Source organism: Phyllostomus hastatus, unplaced genomic scaffold, assembly GCF_019186645.2.
Source record: "Phyllostomus hastatus isolate PE091 unplaced genomic scaffold, TTU_PhHast_1.1 phas_contig_34, whole genome shotgun sequence".
Taxonomy (NCBI): domain Eukaryota; kingdom Metazoa; phylum Chordata; class Mammalia; order Chiroptera; family Phyllostomidae; genus Phyllostomus; species Phyllostomus hastatus.
The window spans coordinates 24,361,702-24,383,661 of NW_025333857.1; the positions used below are offsets into that span (position 1 = coordinate 24,361,702).

At 35.0% G+C, this 21,960-nt stretch overlaps 1 protein-coding gene across 4 annotated transcripts in view; it reads right to left on the reverse strand.

The window, feature by feature from the left end:
- Positions 1 to 21,960, reverse strand: part of RIC1 (RIC1 homolog, RAB6A GEF complex partner 1) — a 128,397-nt gene that overhangs the window by 36,913 nt on the left and 69,524 nt on the right. For 3 of the 4 annotated variants that reach the window (XM_045840298.1, XM_045840300.1, XM_045840301.1), the window contains exons 4-8: positions 17,606 to 17,713; positions 12,185 to 12,327; positions 11,327 to 11,463; positions 5,739 to 5,830; positions 366 to 454 (exon numbers count right to left, since the gene is read on the reverse strand). In XM_045840298.1, the coding sequence (XP_045696254.1) occupies positions 366 to 454; positions 5,739 to 5,830; positions 11,327 to 11,463; positions 12,185 to 12,327; positions 17,606 to 17,713 (569 nt within the window). The remainder of the gene's footprint in view (positions 1 to 365; positions 455 to 5,738; positions 5,831 to 11,326; positions 11,464 to 12,184; positions 12,328 to 17,605; positions 17,714 to 21,960) is intronic. The other variant, XM_045840299.1, reaches the window with a different exon arrangement.

Sequence of the window (21,960 nt, forward strand, 5' to 3'; positions counted from 1 at the left end):
GTATATCCAGCATTTAGAACAGTGTCTGGACTGTATAAAGTACTCAGAAAGTACTTGTTGAATGAATGAATTGAATTGGAAAGGAAAAACAACAGAAGCAATGAAATCAAGTCAGAGAATAAGAGCAAAGTCCCAAGGAACATAGGGGCTAAAGCTAAGTAAGCGTAGAGAGGACTAAATGAAGGGATAAAAGTAGTATCCCAGGAGTCTCTCTAGTTACATGGAAATCCTTGGATCATATAGAGTATTACTTATGTTTTAGCATTATTTGACCTATAGCATGCATCATTTGAAATGAGCATTCACTACACATACCTGTAAATTAAAAATGTTAAAATATAAAGAGAAAAAAAAAGAGGACTCACCGGGGTATTGTTTTGCTGTTAACTCTAGTTTATGAGACAGCAGCATAGCTCCAGTGGTGTTATCTATTGTGTAAACCTGTACAGAACCACTGTAAAAACAAGCAAACTCTCAGTTAAAAAAAATACAAATATGAGAAGTATTATTATGGGAACTCTTATGTACTAGTGGTAGAAATATAAACTAGAACAAAACAATTTTGTTAATATTTTGTAGTCATCTCATAAATCTAAACAAATTCATATTCTGTAATCTAGTAATTTCCTGTAGATACATCCCAGAATGTCACGTATAATGTTCATTACAGTATTATATACAAGTGCAAACTGTGGAAATCTGAATGTTTAGGAGTAAGAGGGAGGAAAAATTAACTTAGGTATAATGATGTAGTAACATACTATATAGCATTAAAAATAAATTTGATTATATGCATTAAAATAGATAGCACAGACATAATTCTGTTTCTACGCAGTAAAAAAAATTCAAAATATAGTAGTTAAGTGTATTTGTGGTAAAAATGCAACAAAGACCTAATGTATTGTACACTGTGGATCAGTGAATGTGCTGGTGAAGAGAGGGGATATTAAAAAGAGGGGCAAGCAGAGGGCTTCATCAGAACTGGTAATGTGCTCTTTCTCATGTTAGATAATTTATACAGATTTTCACTTTATTATTTTTATATCATATTACTTTTTAAATCTATACACAATGCATGCTCTTTTTGTGTATAAGGTATATGCAATTATTTTATTTAAAACATCTTTACAAGGGTCAAATTTCTGAAGGACCAGAAACCAAAACTAAAAATCTGTATTACTTCTAGACTACATTTCAAAATGAAATAATCATTAAAAAATTTTCTGTTTATAGAGTTTCTAGATGAAAAAATTAATAAATATTGTTTGTAAAATACTTCTAACTCCAAGGCTGCTTTTGCACAGCTTAGGGTGGCACTGGATTGTGACTGCCAGAATGTCTGGCATTTACACACATTCCTTTGTGGTCGGAGAGGTCAGGTGGTTTCCCCTCAGCAGCTCAGATCCATTTCCAGGCAGTTCCAACTCTTCTCAAGGGTTAGGAATGGGACGAAATAAAATACTTGCAATAATAGACCACCTGAAGTTATGCCACAGCTCATTAATGCTGTTTATAATTCTTTTTTTTTCTCTATTTTATTTTAGATAACTTATCTTGCCATGTTCTTCAAGTTAATATTAATCTTTTCTTCTGCTATACTCGATTTGGATCTTCTTTGTATCTTCCATGTTTCAGCTGAATACTCAAAAGGGACCCTCTACAGATCTCAGGAGTTCTTTCTTTGTATCACTTTCTCTTTGGTATCTCTCTGTCCTGTGAGCCTTAACTGCTTTTGTCTCCTCAGACTCTCATTTCCACCTACTCAACTCAAGGAATCTGCCAGGCTCTATCTCCCAACCTAATGCTATGTCCTGGAAACTCTCTCAAAATAATTAAAGCTGGGGCAGTTGTAGAGTTTTCTTATTTTGTCTCTCATCTTTCAGGGATCACTGTCCTTTCTTGCCTGACGTCCAACTTCTTGAATTCAAAACACATATTTTTGTCCACTGTCTAGTTTTTTTAAGGTGGAAGAGAAAGTCTGATCTGTTATTACATCTTAGAAGCCAAATGTCTATAATATATATCTTTGCAGACTAACTGCCCAACCAAACACCCTGCTGAAAGAACGCTAAGTGGCTAGCAGGCTTTTGCTTTAAAAAAAAACCTGACAAACTGTCAAGGACTAATTCTGGGTTGCTGAACTCTAATAAGTCAGTGAGGAGTCCAAATATTTCTAATATGAGTAGGTACTAAGTCAGTACTTATAAAGTTGAAAAGTAACCTTTTATGTATTCTATAGTGCCCACACTCTTTATTTTTTTTTCATTTCTCATCAGACCATTGTAAGAAAAAAATTTTAAGTTTATTTATTTATTTTTTTAGAGAGAGGAGAAAGGAGGGATAAAGAGAGGGCAAGAAATATCAGTGTGTGAGAGAGACATCGATCAGTTGCCTTTTGCATTGTCCCAGTGGGGACTGGCCCACAACCCAGGCATGTGCCCTGAATAGGAATCGAACCGGAGACCCTTCATTTTGTGGGATGATGCTCAACCAACTGAGCCACACCCATCAAGGCAAGAAAATTTCTTCATTAAAAGACACTACTTATTAATCTCAAAGCAAACAACATCTCTATAGTACAGATAGGACTGTTATCGTCATAGATGATCAAATTTAGCAGCATTAATAGTGGGACAACTTGCCCTGGCTGGTGTAACTCAGTGGATTGGGCATCAGCCTGCAAACCAAAGGGTCACCGGTTTGATTCCCAGTCAGGGCACATGCCTGGGTTGTGGGCCAGGTCCCCAGTAGGGGTGTGTGAGAGGTAACCACACATTGATGTTTCTCTCCCTCTCTTTCTCCTTCCCTTCCCCTCTGGCATAAATAAGTAAGTAAGTAAGTAAATAAATAAATAAATAAGCAAACAAGCAAGTAAATAAATAAATCTTTAAAAAAAAATAGTGGGACAACTGGACATTATTACTGTATAATGTCATAGGAAGTACACAACATTCTGTGTTGCAAAAATGTTTAACCATAATCTAAATACACCTTTAAATATGAAGGTAAACATCTGGTTATAAGACTGATCACTTGCAAATTGGCATCCTAAAGGAAAGGGGGCTTCTTATAGAATTCTAAGGACAGCTACAGCCTAGTGTTCAATGCAATTAATGCTGGTAAGTGATGGCAGGTCAGAGCTAGAAGCTGCTAGTCTGCTACGCCACACAGCTACAATCACAAAACTCATACCTGAGGAGGACTGGTACTCTCTGAACCAGTGAAAACTGAGATGACTGAAAGGCAGAAGGCCAAGATTCTACCTTCACTACCCTGGGGGAAGGGCTAGAACACCTCTCCTAGACTCCCACAGCTGGCCTTGCTAGGCCCCTGGCATTAGCCCTGAATGTAGGTAAGGTGAAACTGTACATCTGGTACTGCTCATGTCTCTGTGAGCTTCCTCTACTGATATGTGAGTTTCTTAGTCACTGAAATTGGCTTAATAAGAACCAGCTTCAAAGTTCCAGTCATTACAGGTATTAGAAACACTAATTAAATGCCATTATGAAGAAAGAAGACAAATTCAGAATGTAGGACATTCTATGAACAACTGACATGGACTCTTAAAAAAGTTAATGTCATAAAAACAAAAAAAAGTGTGAGGATTGGTATACATAAAAGGTAACTAAGAAATAATAACCACATATAATTCATGATTTTGACTGATTATATTTGGAACAAAGGAGCTATAAAATAAATTTTGGTTAATTTCAACATGAATTGAGTATCAGATCTTAGTAGTGATTGATTTATCATTAATTTTCTCATGTGTGATTAAGGTATTAGGTTTTTATAAGAGAATGTCTCTTTATGGAAACCAAGAAATAATGTAAATGTCCATTAACAGCAAATCAAATAAATTATACATATGCTGGAACACTACTTATAAATCAATCAAAAAATACTTCTGCAACTGGAAAAAAAGTATTTCAGCTACTGGCAAAAAATATAGATACATTTTGCAATGTTGACTAAAAGAAGATTCATAACACAGAATATGATTCTATTCATATAAAGTTCAAAATCAGGTAAAACTAAATTATGCTCTTTAAGAATGCATACATGGGTGGTAGAATTATAAAGACAAGGAAATGATTATCACAACAGAAAGTTAGTTAGTTTTAACTGAGTGAGGGAAGGGACCAAGTTGTGATTAGGATATAGCAAGAGTAAAACTTACACTGGCTGCCAATTCTATTTCTTGACCCAGTTGTGAACAGATGGGTGTTTGTATTACAATCACTTGTAAAACTAAACATTTGGATTATGTACTTTCCTATAAGCATGTTTTTACTTTATAATATGAAATTTAAAAAGGATATTATAAACTTTATGCCAGTATATTTGACAATGTATATGGAAAAAAAATTCCCAGAAAAATAGAAATTGCCAAATTTACTTAGGAAGAAACAGCAAATCTGTATCTTTTAAAATCTCTTATTAAAACCAAATTAAACCAGTAATACAAAGTTTCCTTAAAGAAAATTCTAGGCTCAGGTGGCTTAATTAACAAATCTGACCACACATTCAAAGATGAACAGAAAAGAGAAAGAGAATAACAAACCCTTCCTCAATTGTTTTATGTGACAAGGAGAGTTAGAAATCAGGAGAAAAAGAAAAATTGTAAGCAAAATGTACTCATGAACATTGATTTTAAAATTCTAACTAAAATGTGACCAAATAAAATCCATGAATATGAAAACACTTTTTCTTCTTTCTTGTACTAAGTTAAATTACTCATATTTCTACATTTACCTCAGTAAAAAGCAGTGTGATGAGGACAAAGGTTCCTCATTTTACAGAAATTACTGAGAGTATAATGAAGATGGTAATTTATACACGTGTATTATTTATGTGAAAAAGACAGGACACTCGTAGCTGGCGATTATACAGATGTATGTTCTATAGAAACACTAAGTTTCATTTTTAGAGTGAAATAGAATTTTATATTTAAGAAAGTTTTGAAGACTAAAGAGCACTATACATACTATAGGCATTATGCTCTTAAGTACTTGATACAGGGTGAGATAAAAGTAGGTTTACAGTTTTTCATATGAAAAATAACAGAGTAACTAATAACTAATAACACAAGAATAAACTCTGTTTCACATACAACTATAAACCTATTTTTGCCTCACCCTGTATAATCTTTTTACTTGAGCTAAAATTAAAATGTAAGCTTGCCAGGGAGGTATATTTGCTGTTTTGTAATGTATCCCAAGTACTTATATTTGTGCTTGGTACACAGCAAACACACAGATATTTTTTGAATGATCTGTATTCTATTTTACTTCTAAAACATGTATTATTTGAATTAAAGCAAGAAACTGATTTTATGTATGAGCTTTCAATTTTCTCCTTAACTAAAGGCAACACCCAGTAATTCAAAGACAACATCAACACTGATGTCTTAAAAAGGAAAGGATTATTTAAAAAAAGAAAAATAAAGTATCTTCCAGATTCTGTTAAACAGTAAAGAACCTAAATTTTAACTGACTTAATTTTTTAAACTTGTAACTTAATTTCCTACCACTGAAGAAAATCTCACTTTTACTAATTATCTCCAAAATCTGCTTTTTAGATTTGTTTCAATCCAATAAAATACTTTTAGATTTCTATTAAGGCTGGTTCATAAATTACAATAGGATGACAGAGTTTATAAGTGTAAGAACATCTGATGTTTAAAAAAAACTACTTTTGGCAATAATGCTTAAAACACAGAAGTCTGTATTAATTACCTTGCACAACCAAATGCCATTAGTCGATACTTGTTATTTACTGCTACACAAGTCCCATCAACAACATCTTGTGGCCAAACTCCATGAAGCTGCTATAATAAAGAAAAACAGCTGAGGTTTAAAAAGTATTCTCCAAAATATACTGTAATCGGTATAATTCTCCTTCAATAAACATACAGCTTCATAAGGCTTTATTTTGTTTGGTTTCACCTGGATTAAAAAATATTCCATCAGGACTACCTGAATTCTCTTCCTTAAAACAATTTCATTAACTGAATTTAATAAACATCCTCCAAATGAGCTAAGTCCAGTGCTGATCTATTTATAAAAGATTTAAAAATGTACGTTCAAGCTCTAAATTCAAATTAGATGAAGATGACTTTTCTGTTAGGATGCTCTTGACAGCATAAACTATCTCCAATTTGTATTATTATTCATGTGGTCACCTAGCACATATTGTTTAACTTCCCAATCAGTGGGAAATAGTGAAATTTATTTGGTATATTCTGCATAGTGGTTACACAATCATACACTTTTATAAAGTGTTCCCCCCTGGTATTTCCAGTAACAAACTGACACCATACATAGTTATTACAGTATTATTGACTATACAAAGGTCTGTCCAGAAAAAGTACAGCCATTGTTAATATAATGAGAATGGTTTGCAATGACATGGATGTAACCTGGCAGCCAATGAGAGTGGACTGGAATGCGCATGCACGAACAGGGACAACTTCGCTGTACTAGTCAGTGGGGGCAGTAGACACCACTGAGTGGATATATGTATTGTATGGCTATCACATTCAAAATGACTGAGCGAGTAGAGCAACAAATCTCCATCAGATTTTGTGTTAAGCTTGAATGCTCCTCTGTGGAAACTATCTGGATGATTCAGAAGGCCGTAGCTAGGGGCAACTGGTGATTGCCAGCTTCATCGTGATAACATGCCTGCTCATGCATCAAATCTTGTGCAGAGTTTCTTTGTAAAACATCAAATCACCCAGGTGACTCAGCCCCTCTACAGGCCAGATTTGGTGCCCTGTGACTTCTGGCTTTTCCCAAAACTAAAATCACCTCTAAAAGGGAAGAGATTTCAGACTGTCCATGACATTCAGGAAAACAGGACAGGGTGGCTGATGGTGATTAGGAGAACTGTGTGAGGTCCCAAAGTGCCTACTTTGAAGGGGACTGAGGCATCATTGTCCTATGTACAATGTTTCTTTTATCTTCTTCAATAGATGTCTGTTTTTCATATTACACGGCTGGATACCTTCCGGAAAGACCTTTTATTTCCTACACTGCACTTTACACCCCCATTATTTGTTATCTTCTTCAGAAGTTATTCATGATTTGTTATAATTGCTTACTATTCTCTATTATTCCTTTGCCTTACAGTGTGATGGTTAATAGCATGGTATCTGGCCACCTGACATAAAACCTCAGGTCTACCGTTCATTTGCTTTAATGATTATTTCACCTTTCCAAGCTTCAGTTTTCTTATCTGTAAATTACTTACCTCTTAAGAGTGTTTTGAAGATTAAATGAGAGTGTACATACATGTAAACAAACCCCTTAATACAATGACTAGCATTCAGCAAAAATGAATGACATTATTATTAAACTTATGCTATTTTATTTTAAATACACATATAGAATAGACTCAGCTCCACTGTCTTGTTTTGCCAAATCAAGGGCGTCTTAGGTTACAAATTCTAAGGGAAAGGTCATCATGACAGTTTAGTAAGCACAAAGAACAGCACACTACAATACACACTTTATTTTTAGATGATCCCAATAGTATATATTACAAGACCCAATATAATTATGACTTTTCTGAAATATAATACTACAGATTTTATTTAATTGCCAAATAAGCTATATAACCTACTATCTAAACATGGAATATCTGCTTCTTATTATGGGAAATTTATTTTTCAATTTTAATAATAAAACTGGCATTATTTTAGGTAACAAAAAATGGTAAAGATGGTATTGAGCATTATTTCTTTGCATGACTTCTTAGATTGAACTTTTTTCCTGTAACAAGTACTTTTTTGTTTTCTAATCCCCACCCAAGGATATGCTCTTTGATTTTTTAAAAATATTTATTTACTTTTTGAGAGAGGGGAAGGGAAGGAGGAAGAGAGGGAGAGAAACATCAATGTGTGGTTGCCTCTCACATGGCCACCACTGGGGACCTGGCCTGCAACCCAGGCATGTGCCCTGACTGGGAATCGAACCAGAGACCCTTTGGTTCGCAGGCCGGCGCTCAATCCACTGAGCCACACCAGCCAGGTGCTCTCTGATTTTTAAACAGAGAGGAAGGGAGAGAGCAAGAAACATCACTCAGTTGCCTCCCATTTGTGCCCTGACCAGGGATCAAACATGCAACCTTTTTGGTGTATGGGGCCATGCTCCAACCAACTAAGCCACCTGGCCACGGCTATAACAAGTACTTTAAAGGTTGTCACTATTCACCAAGCATTGCTCTAGGTGCTGTGGATAGGGCGGGTATTCAAACACACCCAAATCCCTATGTTTCTGTGCCTTACTTTTGTTAGGAGGCTGACAAGTTAAAAAAATTATATAGTATATTGGCGGTTGATAAATACTGCAGAAAAAATAACAAAGCAATTATGGGTAAGACGGAATGTGGGGGAAGGATGTAATATTACACAGCTTTCCCTATGAAATGTGTGTTTTGAGGAAAGTACTGAAGGAGATATATCAAGTACAAATGTTATCTTAGATAGCATTTCTGGCATGTTCAACCATCAAAGAGGCCTGTGCAGATGGAGTGGAGTGGAGGAAGACAAAGTACAAGATGAGGGAACAGATGTAACAGGAAGCCATATTTATAGACTTTGAAAACCACCATAAGATCTTTGGTTTTTTCTCCAATTTATATATTGGAAGTCACTGGAGTGCCTTTATTTTTTTTAACCTTTTCTATTGTAAATTATAATACATTACAGAAAAATACATAAAATAAAAATGTACATCTCAGTAACATCACAAAGTAAACACTTGCAGAATCACCACTCAGGCCAACAATTAACAGTACTCCAAAGTCCCCCCACAGTGTCATTCCTAATCATATACACTCACCCCTATAACTAAAGTAACAAATATCCAAACTTATGTGGCAATCACTTCCTTATTTTCCTTTAAACCATTACCACTTAGAGATGCATCCATACAAATTCTAATTTAGAACTGCCTATGTTTTTATTTTCCTTTAAATTTACATAAAATAGAATCATAGCACATGTCCAGCTGCTTTCAGCTGTGTCCAGCTGTTTTCACCCAACATGTATGTGAGGTCCATCCATGTTGCTACGTACGGCCTGGTTTGCTCATGCTCACTGTGGCCCCAAACACTGCACTGGGCTCACGGGACCTCTGGCATCCCCTAGCCCTGTAATTCTTTACTGTCTAATTAGCTCTCCAAAATCTTTGACCACATTTTAAAAATAATTTTTCCTCAGCTTTTCTAGTTGTACTCAGCAGGTTTTGTCCTAATTATAGACTGCTACTGAAGGGTTCTAAGCAGAGGAATGGCATAATTTGACATATTTTATGTTAAATATGTTCAAGAATGCCAAACAGAAGTTTTACAAAGCACTTAGATAATGTCTAATAATGTCTAATAATACCTCTAGTGTGTTTCCTAACTACCAGTAATACACATGTATTATTTCCTTATAATTTATATTTCCTACTTATAACATTTAGTAATGTCCATCTACTTTTTATTATTTTTTAACCCTTAATGGACTGGAAAAATTAAACCAAATACTAATAAAAACTCATAGAAAAGAGTCAATCACTTTTTTCAGCTCTAATTGTTTTTTCAGTAAAAACATTTAAATCTCAAACATAATTTCAAATATATTTGTACCTTATAAAAATTAGGTTCTTCAAAAGCTTATTTTTATTCTTATTTACATATTGACATGTTATTACAAATGTATTATTCAGTAAAGTTGGTTCTACCATGTAGAAAAAAACATACCCTTAAAAAAGAAACTTAAATCCTTTCCAGTTAAAAACAACAAACTGAACATGAATATTTAGTTGCTCTCTGACTCTTAAAACCCCAATGTTTATTAACAGAAAAGATTTTGTTCAAAATCCATAAACTGGCGAAAACAAATGGAAGATGAGGTAGTAGCAGAAGATTCTGGAAGCTGGGAAGTATAAGGATGAGTAGTAGAATCCTTAACAGAAAGTAAAGAATGCTGAGAAGCAGCTATACTTACATTCTAGAGTACATAAAAGGCTTGGGAATTTAGATGTCCCTGAAAGGCTGAACTGAAAGTAGCACTGGTTCAAAGCCTGTTTAAGCAGCAGCTGGGTTTTCCAGGAGTACCCTTACAATCTGAGCTGCTAGAAGAACACCCCACCTCCACTCTAACAGAAAAATAGAGCGTTTTCTTCGGAGAAAAACAAAAAAAAACTCCAATGGCCTCTGGACCACAACGAAAACAGGGATACATAAAAGCTTACATTCTGAGTCTGGGCCCTCTAGTCTAACTCTTCCTTAACTCAAATCCTAGAACACTGAGCCAGCCAGGTATGTATTTTCTGGAAAAGATTGCAGGACGCTCTTCAAATAAATTTTGGAGAGATGGAAGGAAAGGAAACAATTCAGTTAGCTAGCCATACAGTGAAGATCATAGCCAATCAAAGCCCAGAGTGTTTATCAATGAATCTAGAGTTTTATTTTGGGTCTCTATCACAGCAAACAAATTCATAAATCAACTAATCATATATGAATTAACCACCAATAACAAAATGATCCCATACAAATAAAGGAGTAAAGGAAATCCTCCAGGTGATGATGGAGATCCCCAAAATACAACTGCTAAAGGCATATATAGTGAGTAAGCAGTCCAGACTGGAGCAGGCCAGAGGCTTCTTCAAGATGAAATAGCTAGAACACCTATGCGTTCGAAAGAACTGAGAAGATACTTACACAACCAGCAGACGGTCTGGGGCTGAGTTAGTAAATACAAAGAAACTAAGCAAATATAAAGAACTAACAATTATTAATTCCCAGTGGGAGGGAAAATCTACAGGATACAAAAAATAATCACAACATCTTACATGGGACAGGTACTAATATAAGTGCACAAAACAATAACAATAAAAACAACGACTAGTAATCTAACCAAAACCACAAGAGCTATATTGGGAAGTATGTGGTGGACACAGGGAAAAAGGAAGTACATGATCACTTGCCACAGTGAGAGGTATATAAACACAGCCTAAAACTAAAAATTAAAGGAAATATACAGAATCGTAAAGATAAATATTAAAACAAACAGTAAAGGAATAAAAAGTAGTTGCCTACAAGAATAGAAACTGGATGTGAAGAGAGCAGGGAAGAGGGACAGAACTATCATTTTTCTTCAGTATGTCTCACGGAACTACTAGTCTACTTATACTATTTATATGTATAGTTTTGATATTAAAAATTAGTTTAACCCCTAAAATCATAAATTAAAAATGAAGGAGGGATTTAGTAACACAGACTAAATCAATGCACAATAAAAAAGTAAACATTCAAAGTCAGTCAGTCATACCTCTGCAGTAAATCTACTGGATACCGGTGTAATAAATCCAACTCTACCATCATTAAACACCACAGCAAACCCATCAAGTGTGGCACAGTATTCCATGTCTCTGATGTGCACATCTGCAAAGCCCAAGAATGAACCTGCTGATGAAAAAGTAAGTACATGAAATATGAATATAAACATAGCAAATAATTCCCTCACTGTTCTGCTTACAAACCCTGTAAGGACAGTTAAAAGGGAAAAATAATGACCTGCCCTGGCCAGGTAGCTCAGTTGGTTAGAGCATTGTCCCAATAAGCCAAGGTTGCAGTTTTGATCCCAGGTCAGGGTACATACAAACATCAACCAATGAATGCATAAATAAATGGAACAACATACTGATCTCTCTCTCTCTTTCTCTCTCTCTCTCTCTCTCTCAACTCAATGAATAAGAAATTAAAAAAGAAAAGAAAAAACAATGACCTAAAAACACTGAACAGCCCTAGGTGGTGTGGATCAGTGGATTGAGTTGAGTGCCAACCTGCAAATCAAAGGGTTGCTGGATCAATTCCCAGTCAGGGCATGTGCTTGGGCAGGTCCCTGGTGGAGGATGCATGAGAGGCAAGCACACATTGATGTTTCCCTCCCTCTCTTTCTCCCTCCTTTCCCCTCTCTAGGAATAAATAAAATCTTAAAAAAACACACACCAAACAATGAAACTATTCCTTACACACACACACACACACACACACACACACACACACCCCTCCCTTGCATGATTCATTCCAAAGCAAAAAAAATCAATGTTCATCCATGGAAAATATGTAACTAGATTACAGCAAATATTAAACATCTAGTTCTACCCCACGTAGAAAGTATAACTACCTCTAGATGACTGTAGGTCTACTGAAAAGGGTACTGTGCAAAGATTAATAGCTTTCCTTCCATTTGTCATTCCTTCCCAGTGAATAAGATGAAGAAGTCCATCAGAAGTAGCAACCAGGAGATCTTCCAGCACAGACTGCAAACTGTAGAAAAGTAAGCAATTTATTATCAGTTACCTTTTAAGACAACATACTGGGAAAGCAATGAGTATGAATATAATTGTTCTAGACTAAGAATATTCCTCAGAGAAGATAATGAAACCACTTAAAAAAATACCATTTACTTATAATTTAGCTATATATAGCTTTACCGCTATACAATTCAATCTAGAACCAGAAATTTGGGAAGAAATGGAAGACTATGGGCAGCCATAGTCACAAATTTGATGAATTGAGTTAAAAAATAGAAATACTGAGGTTCTGGCCAAGATGGAGGCATAGGTAGAAATACTTTGCTTCCTCACACAACCAAAAGAAAGATAACAACCAATTAAAAAAAAATAAACACCAGAACTTCCAGAATATCAAACTGCATGGAACTCTAACCAAGGAGTTAAAGAAACATTCATCTATACTGGTAGGAGGGGTGAAGATGGGCAGTCGGGGGGTGCAGAAGATCCGCAGAGGAACCTCACAGGTGAGCAGAGTCTGGCTGATCAGGAAACTAAAGACTCAAAACCTCTAGCTGTAAAATACTGTGGAGGTTGTGAAGGCAAGAGAAATTCAAAGTCTCACAGGAGAGTTCATTAGAAAGTGGGCCTAGAGTGGAGTGAGCAAGCAGCATTGCTCCCTCTCTAACCCCCTCACCTACAGACAGCACCACAACACAGCAAAGAGGGTTGCCCCACCCTGGTGAATACCTAAGGCCCTGCCCTCTTACAACATTAACAGGTGAGCCAAGACAAAGAAATATGGGCAAAATGAGAGAACAGATCAAAACTCCAGAAAAAGAGCTGAGCTACGAGGAGATAGAAAACCTATCTGATGCAGAGTTCAAAACAATGGTTATTAGGATGCTCATGGAACTCACTGGGTACCTAAATAGCATAAAAAATACCCAGGCAGAAATGAAGGTTGCACTAAGTGAAATAAAGAAAAATCTACAGGGAACGAATAGTAGAGAGGATGAAGCTGAGAATCACATCAAGGATTTGGAACATAAGGAAGAAAAAACATCCAATCAGAAAAGAAAGAAAAAAGAATTAAAAAAAACTAGGATAGGCTAAGGCGACTCTGGGAAAACTTCAAACATACCAGCAACTGAAGGGGAGCCAGAAGGAGAAGAGGAAAAGCAAGAAATTAAAAAGTTATTTGAAAAATAATGAAAGAAAACTTCTCTAATTTGGTGAAGGAAATATACATACAAGTCCAGGAAGCACAAAGAGTCCCAAACAAGATGGACACAAAGAGAACCATACCAAGACACATCATAATTAAGATGTCAAAGGTTAAAGATAAAGAGAGAATCTTAAAAGCAGCAAGAGAAAAGGACAGAGTTACCTACAAAGGAGTCCCCATAAGACTGTTGGCTGATTTCTCAAAAGAAACTTTGTAGGCTAGAAGGGACTGGCAAGAAGTATTCCAAGTGATGATAAGCAAGGACCTACAACCTAGATAACTCTATCCAGCAAAGCTATCATTTAGAATGGAAGGGCAGATAAAGTGCTGCCCAGAGAAGGTAAAACTAAAGAAGTTCTTTATCACCAAGCCCTCATTATATGAAATGTTAAAGGGAATTACATAAGAAAAAGAAGATAAAAACTATGAACATTAAAAAGGCAATAAATACACAACTATCAACAATTCCCCACAATGCTGTGATGAAATGTGACCACACATGTGAGTAAACAGGAAAATGTGACCCAGAGTCAAGACAAAAATTGAGCAACATAAACAGACACCTAGACAATCCTGAATTAATAGATAACGGCTTTAAAATACCTGTGGTAATAATGATAAGAAGTCTATAGGAAAAGTTAGATATAGCCCCTCATTTAACTGAAAGTAAACGAACTCACTAAAATAAAGGCTTTGCCTTGGCAAGTAGCTCAGCTCGTTAGAGCATCATCCCAATACACGAAGGCTGTGGGTTCGATCCTTAGGACCACATACAAGAAACAACCACTGAATGCATAAATGGAACAACAAATTGATGTTTTATTTTCTCTCTCTCTCTAAATCAATTTTTTTAAAAAGGCTGATGTCAGCTGTTAACACCTGAGTATTTCCATAAAAGTTAGTAAACAGGCCCTGTTCCCAGCCACTGAAGTGCCTGCCCACCACTGATTCCCTCTCTCACAAAGATCTAACTACTATAGCATTAGTTCTTGACATCAGGGGATATTAGAACCCTGTACCAATAATAAATATCCCATATTATTTAGTGCTGTACTGGTTTTTTAAATATTTTGAAAATTACCCCTAGGTGTAAGTACATAGAAAACCACATAAATATACTCTAACATCCTCAGAGAGTCTCTCCAATCACTGACTTCATGGGCTTTGTAACAGCCATCTGGTATTCCAGAGGTTTTTAAAAACATATATATGTATATATCAATTGTAAAATATGCAAATATATTTAATATCTAACTAATATTACATATTATATACTACATAGGGTTTTCCTAAGTGCCTGGGATGGAGCAAGATATGGAATAAACTATGGTATTTATTAGTATTCATTATGTGGTATTACTACTTTTTTACTTTTCTACCAACAAAGTTCAGATGCTTAACATTAATCCTAGTCTCCTTTTCAATCAAAAATTAAAAGCCTCTTGCCATCTTATACCTATAAGCAACAGTATAACTATTACCCCTAACTTTATATGACTTACATTTTTTATAGTGGCAGGGAAAAGAGTTATTATATAAGAGTTATTATATAAGAGTTATTATATAAGAGTTATTATATAAGAGTTATTGGGACTTTATTATTATAAAGTCCCAATTTCACATGTTCTCATTCAGTTCAAAACCATATATAGGAAATCTCTAATATCCAGTAAGTATGTGTTACAGGTACTCATAATAACATTCCTCTAAAATGCAATTATTTTACTGATGTTCTGAGAGAAACCTTAGAGATTTCCAATAACCCAAATTGGTAGATTAAAAAGTAGCACCTGACAAGGTAAACTTGTACAAGACAGCAGGACTTCTTGGTTTAAGGGCTTTTTAATCCCATTTCCATGAACCACACAGTTTTTACCACCAGGTGGAGGTAGAACATTGTGCTTGTATAGCTCACCAAGTTTGGCACCCACAGACATTCAAAATTCCACATGCAACAAGTTACATTATTGAAAAGAAATCTATAAACTTAAATAAAACCTGAAGCAAAGAGTGTCTTTTGACCAAAGTGATGAATAACCTGATTTAATCTTTTGTAACCCTGATGACATTTAAGCAAGCAAAAACAAAAACTATACTTGTTCTGAGAAAACTCATGTATTAAAAGAGAGATTAAGCCAGGCAGGACAAGTCAGCCACTTGCATAAAATTTCATTTAATATGTTCCAGTATCAGTACTGTAGTCCAACAAAATAGTGAAAGAAGCCTTTTATTATAACTGTGAATCAGAAAAATTTTCAAACATAGGTATTATATTCTTACAGTTCAATATATGCATGTATATTACATCCATATAGTTCAGTATTTAGTAAGGATACATAGTAAAAAGTCTTTTTCCCAAAACTGTTCCCCAGCCACTCAGTTCTCATGCCCAGTTTATGTATTCTTCCAGAACAACATTCTAATACCACCAGCTCCTAAAAACAAATATTAGTATTATTGTATAGAGGACACCCACTTTTTTCACCCAACAACATATTTGGGAAGTTTTCTCCAGCAGAGTACCCTACTTGATTTTATAGATATATATTATTCCCATTGTATAGCTATAAGAAAATTTATTTAACCAGCTCCCAAATGATAGATATTTAGGTGGTTTTCAACCTTCTTCTACTGTAAGTAATGTACAATAAAAAATCCTGTAAGCATGTCATTTCTCCAATATGTATTATTATATTTGCAAGATTAAATCCTAGAAGTGGAAATGTTGTGCAAAGGCCATAGGTTTTGTAAACTGGATAGATACTGCTTAATCGATTTCCACAGATATGGTATCAATTTATATTCCCACCACCAATATAAAGTTCTCATTTCCCTACACCCTCCCCAAGACAGTATGTTACCTAACTGTTCATAAGTATCAGTCATTCATTTAATGTCCTAATGGTAATAAGTAATATTTTAGTTGGAATACAAAAATGAAAAAAAAATGGCTTACAATTCTTTATCCACTTGTTCTACTGTGTCTTCTTGCTATAGAAAATGTATATTATGGAAGTTGGCTTTTTGTGATATTCACTGTAAGTATATGTGGTTGTTTTTAGTTTCTGTTGACTTTTGGTCTTACTCATGGGGGTGTGTGTGCATGTGGGGTGTGTGTGTGTGTGTGTGTGTGTGTGTTCCAGCCAGGCAGATTTTTAAAAAATTATATACTTGAATTTATCAAAGTTTTCTTTCATAAGCTTACTTGCAGATATTTTGACAGGGAAGTTTTAATGATTCCTAATAAAATATATTTTGAGTTAGAATACTACTTTTACCATTTCTCTCATCATTTTCTTATAGCAAGTCTGGGCAATAGAAGTCAGAACTGTTGGCCATTTTGATGCCTAGAATGTTGGAATATTACCATTAAAATTTCATTACTGTGTATGACTAGGCTCAATAACAGCTAAGGTTCTTGGGGGTCCAACTTTAACCCTGGATTTAGTTAAAAAGAACTCTTTGTTTAAAAAAAACTGTAGTAAGAACTTTAAGTTAAAAAATACAATTTTGACAAGACCCACACAGCAGAGAACTAAAATGTCAATGTGAAGCAATTAAGGAAACAAAGCTCAATTATAGGTAAAGTCGTTTGTTTTTTTCTACCAATGGATGTCAAATAATTTTTGGTATTTTGGTATTCTTGCCTTCTTATCACAAAACCTTTATTCACATTTGGATCAGAAAACTCAGCTTTCTTCCATGTGCGTATACTTCCCCAAACTTACAAAGGCTATGGAAACAAAGACACTTTTCTCAACTTGTGTGATTTTTATCAGTATCTTTATTAAGTAACAGGGACCATGTCATATGATTCAAACAATTCCAGATCTTAACTAAAACATAAATTTCTAAAATAACATATGGATGATATACCTAATTAATGGCATTATGATAATTTAAGTATAATAATGTACCATCTGTAAATTTTCACATTTTTCATAAGGATTAATCAAGCATTTCTAGGGCTAAAAATGTTATCCTCAATGAAAAGAAATGAAATCAATTTTCTTATTGGTAATGATTAATCAACTACATTGGCTACTGTCATTACAAAATGCTCTATTTAACCAAAGCACTGTACCTCATAATGGGTGCTTGCAAATCCAGTATTTTCCTCATCTCTAAATTTAGTGCTGGAGCACACTGTTCTTCCTTAAAATGGGGTGTCCCTTTCATTTGTGGACTTCCTCTAAAAAAAAACAGCAAATATACAGGATTAGAGAGAAAGAAATCGAATTCTCATTCACTCTGTGACTAACATACACCAATTAAATAAACTAAACTTAATCAAACTTATAAATCAGGTGTTCATCCTTTAGGTTCTCAAATGAAAAACAGACCTAAATTTTATTATAGCATACATATCTGTTTACCAATTAGAAATCAATGTGTTTGACCAATGTAACTTGTGTTGAAATAGGAGTGAAGGGAGCAGAGCCAAGAATCTTAGGAAAAAACACAAGTTAAAAATGAACTCTCAAGAGAACCAGCAGACATTCTGTTTAAATTGAGTGATAGCTCTGAGTTGGGCAACTATGAAAGATATACACCACTCTATATAGTACATGCCCAAAGTGATTCAAATCCTCACCTTATCTTACCTTACTTACTCCATACCTCATCCTTCATTTCTATCCTTTGGGTATGTATCAGATTTGGTCAGATTCAGGCATTCATTTAGATGTTTTACATAAAACTTGGCAATAAATAGCAAAATGGCTAAATCTGAAAACTCCATGGCATTAAATGGCTGCAACTAGAGTGGCTGGGTCAATGTTGACATAACCGCACTGTCACATGCAACCACTCAAAAGGACTATAAAGCTCTCCTGGAACCTTTATCTCTACATGGCATAGGACTGTCTTTCTCAACACCTATGATGGAATTTCATAGCTGTCTCTTTTCTTAATATCAACTATCACTTACTCTTGGCAACAATTAGCCTGCCTAAGTCATCTCTCCCTCTTCAGTCACCTATAATTCTGGAAACCAATTTGTCGCTATTGTTAAAATTATGTGCAGTGAATCTAAAAAGAACAATAGTTTTCAAGGTACTCTGCTTTGTGAAAATTATTTTGATGCTCAGAAAGCTTTTAACTCATTTTTTAGTTTTAAGATTATTTTCCATATAGAAGCTTGGTGGCAATATAGTGACTGATGTGTTTAGTTTAGCTCTGGGAAATGTATGTTTTATTTCCTTTGTTAGTGTATTCTAATGAGGTTCTCTAATTCTGTTCTCTTTCTGGAACTCCTACTAGGTTAGATACTGAAATTTATATTAACTTGTACTCTTCCCTTTTCTCTTGTACTTTGTCTTTTGTTCTATATCCTGGGAGAACTACTGAACTATTTCTTGCATTTCTTTTTTTTCTGCTTATCATACTTTTCATTCCAAGAACTTTCTCACCCACCTCTTCCTTTTTTCTTATAGCATCCGTGCTTTTTTGTTGTTGCTGCTTTAATTAGGCAATATCTGTATAAGGTTGTTAATTATCATTTCTTCAAAGTGTTTTTGTTTCCTACATTGTCAATTTCCTTTGAGTTTCCTTTGTTTCTCTTGTGTTTCTTTTACATTGGAAACTTTCTTAAAGTAGCTAACAACCCTTGGCCATTCATGTTTACCACGTTAACAAGAACAAGCTAACTGTAAGCTCTGTGTGTTCAAGCTGGGCTTGCCAACTGGTGGACTTCAGGGTAATGACCAACTGAAATTTTTGTTGAGGTATTCAAATATCAGCAGGGCCTTTTGGGTCATTTTCTGGAGTGATTTAACCTCCCCAGGAAGGATCCCTCAACCCTACCAGGGATATCTAAGCACAGAATCCAGAAGTCTGAAGCCAAGTAGAGGAAACAGGCTTGAGGTCCTACTGCTCAACATTACAACTTTCACTTAATCCCCATCTTTAGTTTACCATCTCATCCTTGTCCACTAGTACATCTGGAATTCCTCCAGTTTAATCAGACAATACATTTTCTGTATCCTTTGATGTAGGACCACAAAATCTTTATTCCTTATTCAGACTTTTAAAATAATCTCTTGGTTTATGGCCTCTGACGCGCTCCTACATTCTGTGGTACTAGTGCATCTAATTCCTGAGTCTTTCTAGGGTTTTACAGATCAAACAAGTTGCTTTTCATCAGTACCATGTAGGTAACCTCAGGCTCCAGGGTTTGATATTCTTCCCAAGTCATTTATTCTTTCTCATCCAATTTTTAGGTCAAGGGTTAGAGATACATCTAGCTTTCATAACAATGGAAATGGCACATTTTTAACTTTTTGTTCTGCTGGCTATTTTCAAGATAAAGGATGAAACCCCACTATTTTTTCATAAAATACTCTTACTTACTAAAGCAAAAGTATTATAAGAATTTTAAAGCAAATTTAGGTAAATCCTGACTTTTGAATGACTTCTATTATAAAATTAGAGATAAATTCCACAGGTGAGTTTTCAACCCTTCTTGCAAACATACTAAAATGCAGTGAACTGTTAAAAATTCCATTAATTTAAAAACCTCACTTTCTGATAAAAAAATATTACTTACAGTTCAACAATTTGAAAGTATAGATCAGATTTTTGGAAGAAAATCATGAAAGATGAGGCTGGAAGTATAAATTAAACCCAGTTAGAAAGAGCCAAACAAAACTCTCCAACTGGTGTAATTACATTTTTTCTAATTTCTTATAATATTAGACTTGATACTACTACCTCAAATAAATATACAGCAGTTTAGATGTGGCTAAGAGAATGACATTTGAAATTAGAAATACCTGGGTTCCAATCCAGGTTCTAGTTTTTATTGGCATTGATTTTGGAAAAGCCGCTTTCTGTGTTACTTTCTATGCTTTTGTTTATCTATAAAATGAGAAAAATGAGTTAGCAGGTTCTTAATAAGTTGTAGTTGTCATTGCTGTCTAGGCTGCCTTTTGAATAATTAAACATAATCAGCCTCCACTGGATATTTAAGACAACTTATGTATGTTCAGAGAAGGTAGTTCAAGAAGATATAGATTTCAAGGTGCTAGAGAGACAGGTGGAAGTGGGTTCTAAATGTCAGGCCAGAGCTCTTGGACTTCATTTTGTGGGGGTCGGAGAGCAATGAAAGTTTGTGAGATAAGGAATTAATACCCTGAATATAAAGAGAACAACTAAAACTGAGCAACAAAAAACCAAAGCAACCAGATTCAAAAATGGCAAAGGACTCCAACAGACATTTCTGCAAAGATGTACAAATGACCAATAAGTACACGAGAAGACACCCAACATCACTAATCATTAGGAAAGTGCACATCAAAACTAAATGAGATATCACCACAAACCCACTGAGATGAGGACTATATAAACAAACACGCAAACAACCAACCAGAAAATAGCACTGCACTGCAAGAACATGGAGAAATTAGAGACCTTGTGTACTGTTCCTGGAAATGTGAAATGGGTACAGCTGCTGCGAAAAACAGTATGACATTTCCTCAATAAATTAAAAATAGAATTACTACATGATACAGCAATTCCACTTTGGGTATAAACACAAAGGAACTGAAATCAGGGTCTCAAAGAGACACCTGAATACCTATGTTCATAGTAGCATTGTTCACAATAGGTAAAATGTGGAAGCAACCCAAGTGTCCATTGATACATGAATGCATATGCAAAATGTTATACAGAATGGAATATTCAGCCTTCGAAAGGAAGGAAATTCTGATAAATGCTACAAAATAGGTGAACCTTGAGAACATTATGCTAAGTAATGTAAGCCAGTCATAAAAAAATAAACACTGTATGACTCCACTTACATGAAGTATAACTGTACACCTTAAAAACTGTTGCAATGATGAATGTGGGGTTATTTTACCACAATAAAAAATAACAATAAAAAAGGTTACTGATGGTATCCTTATGAAATATTATTATTCCAGAAAATATTGATGTGTAATGTTAGTGTTTTTGTATCTTGATAGTCGAGGTATTTGGATGATTTAGAGTAAGACTAACCCAGACCTTATAAAAAAATTTATTTATTTTTAGAGAGAGGAGAAGGGAGGGAGAAAGAGAGAGAGAGAGTAACATCAACATGAAAGAGAAATATCGATCAGTTGCCTCTGGCACATGCCCCAACCGGGTACCAGGCCTGTAACCCAGGTATGTACCCTGACAGAGAATCAGACCGGTGACCTTTTGCTCTGCCAGACCAGGCTAAACCAACTGAGCCACACCAGTCAGAGCCTACTCCAGACTTTTTTTAAAAGTTTGAGACAAGAATCACATCATATCTGTTTTGAAAAGTAAACCTGGTATCAAATCAATGGATGGACTTCAGTATGTAGAAGAAAGATACTAAAGGGAGAAAGTAAGTTAGTAAACAAGTTTTTCTATAGGCAAGGAGAGGGCAAGAAGGCCCCTAATAAAACAGAGATAGGCAAAGTCTAGAGACAC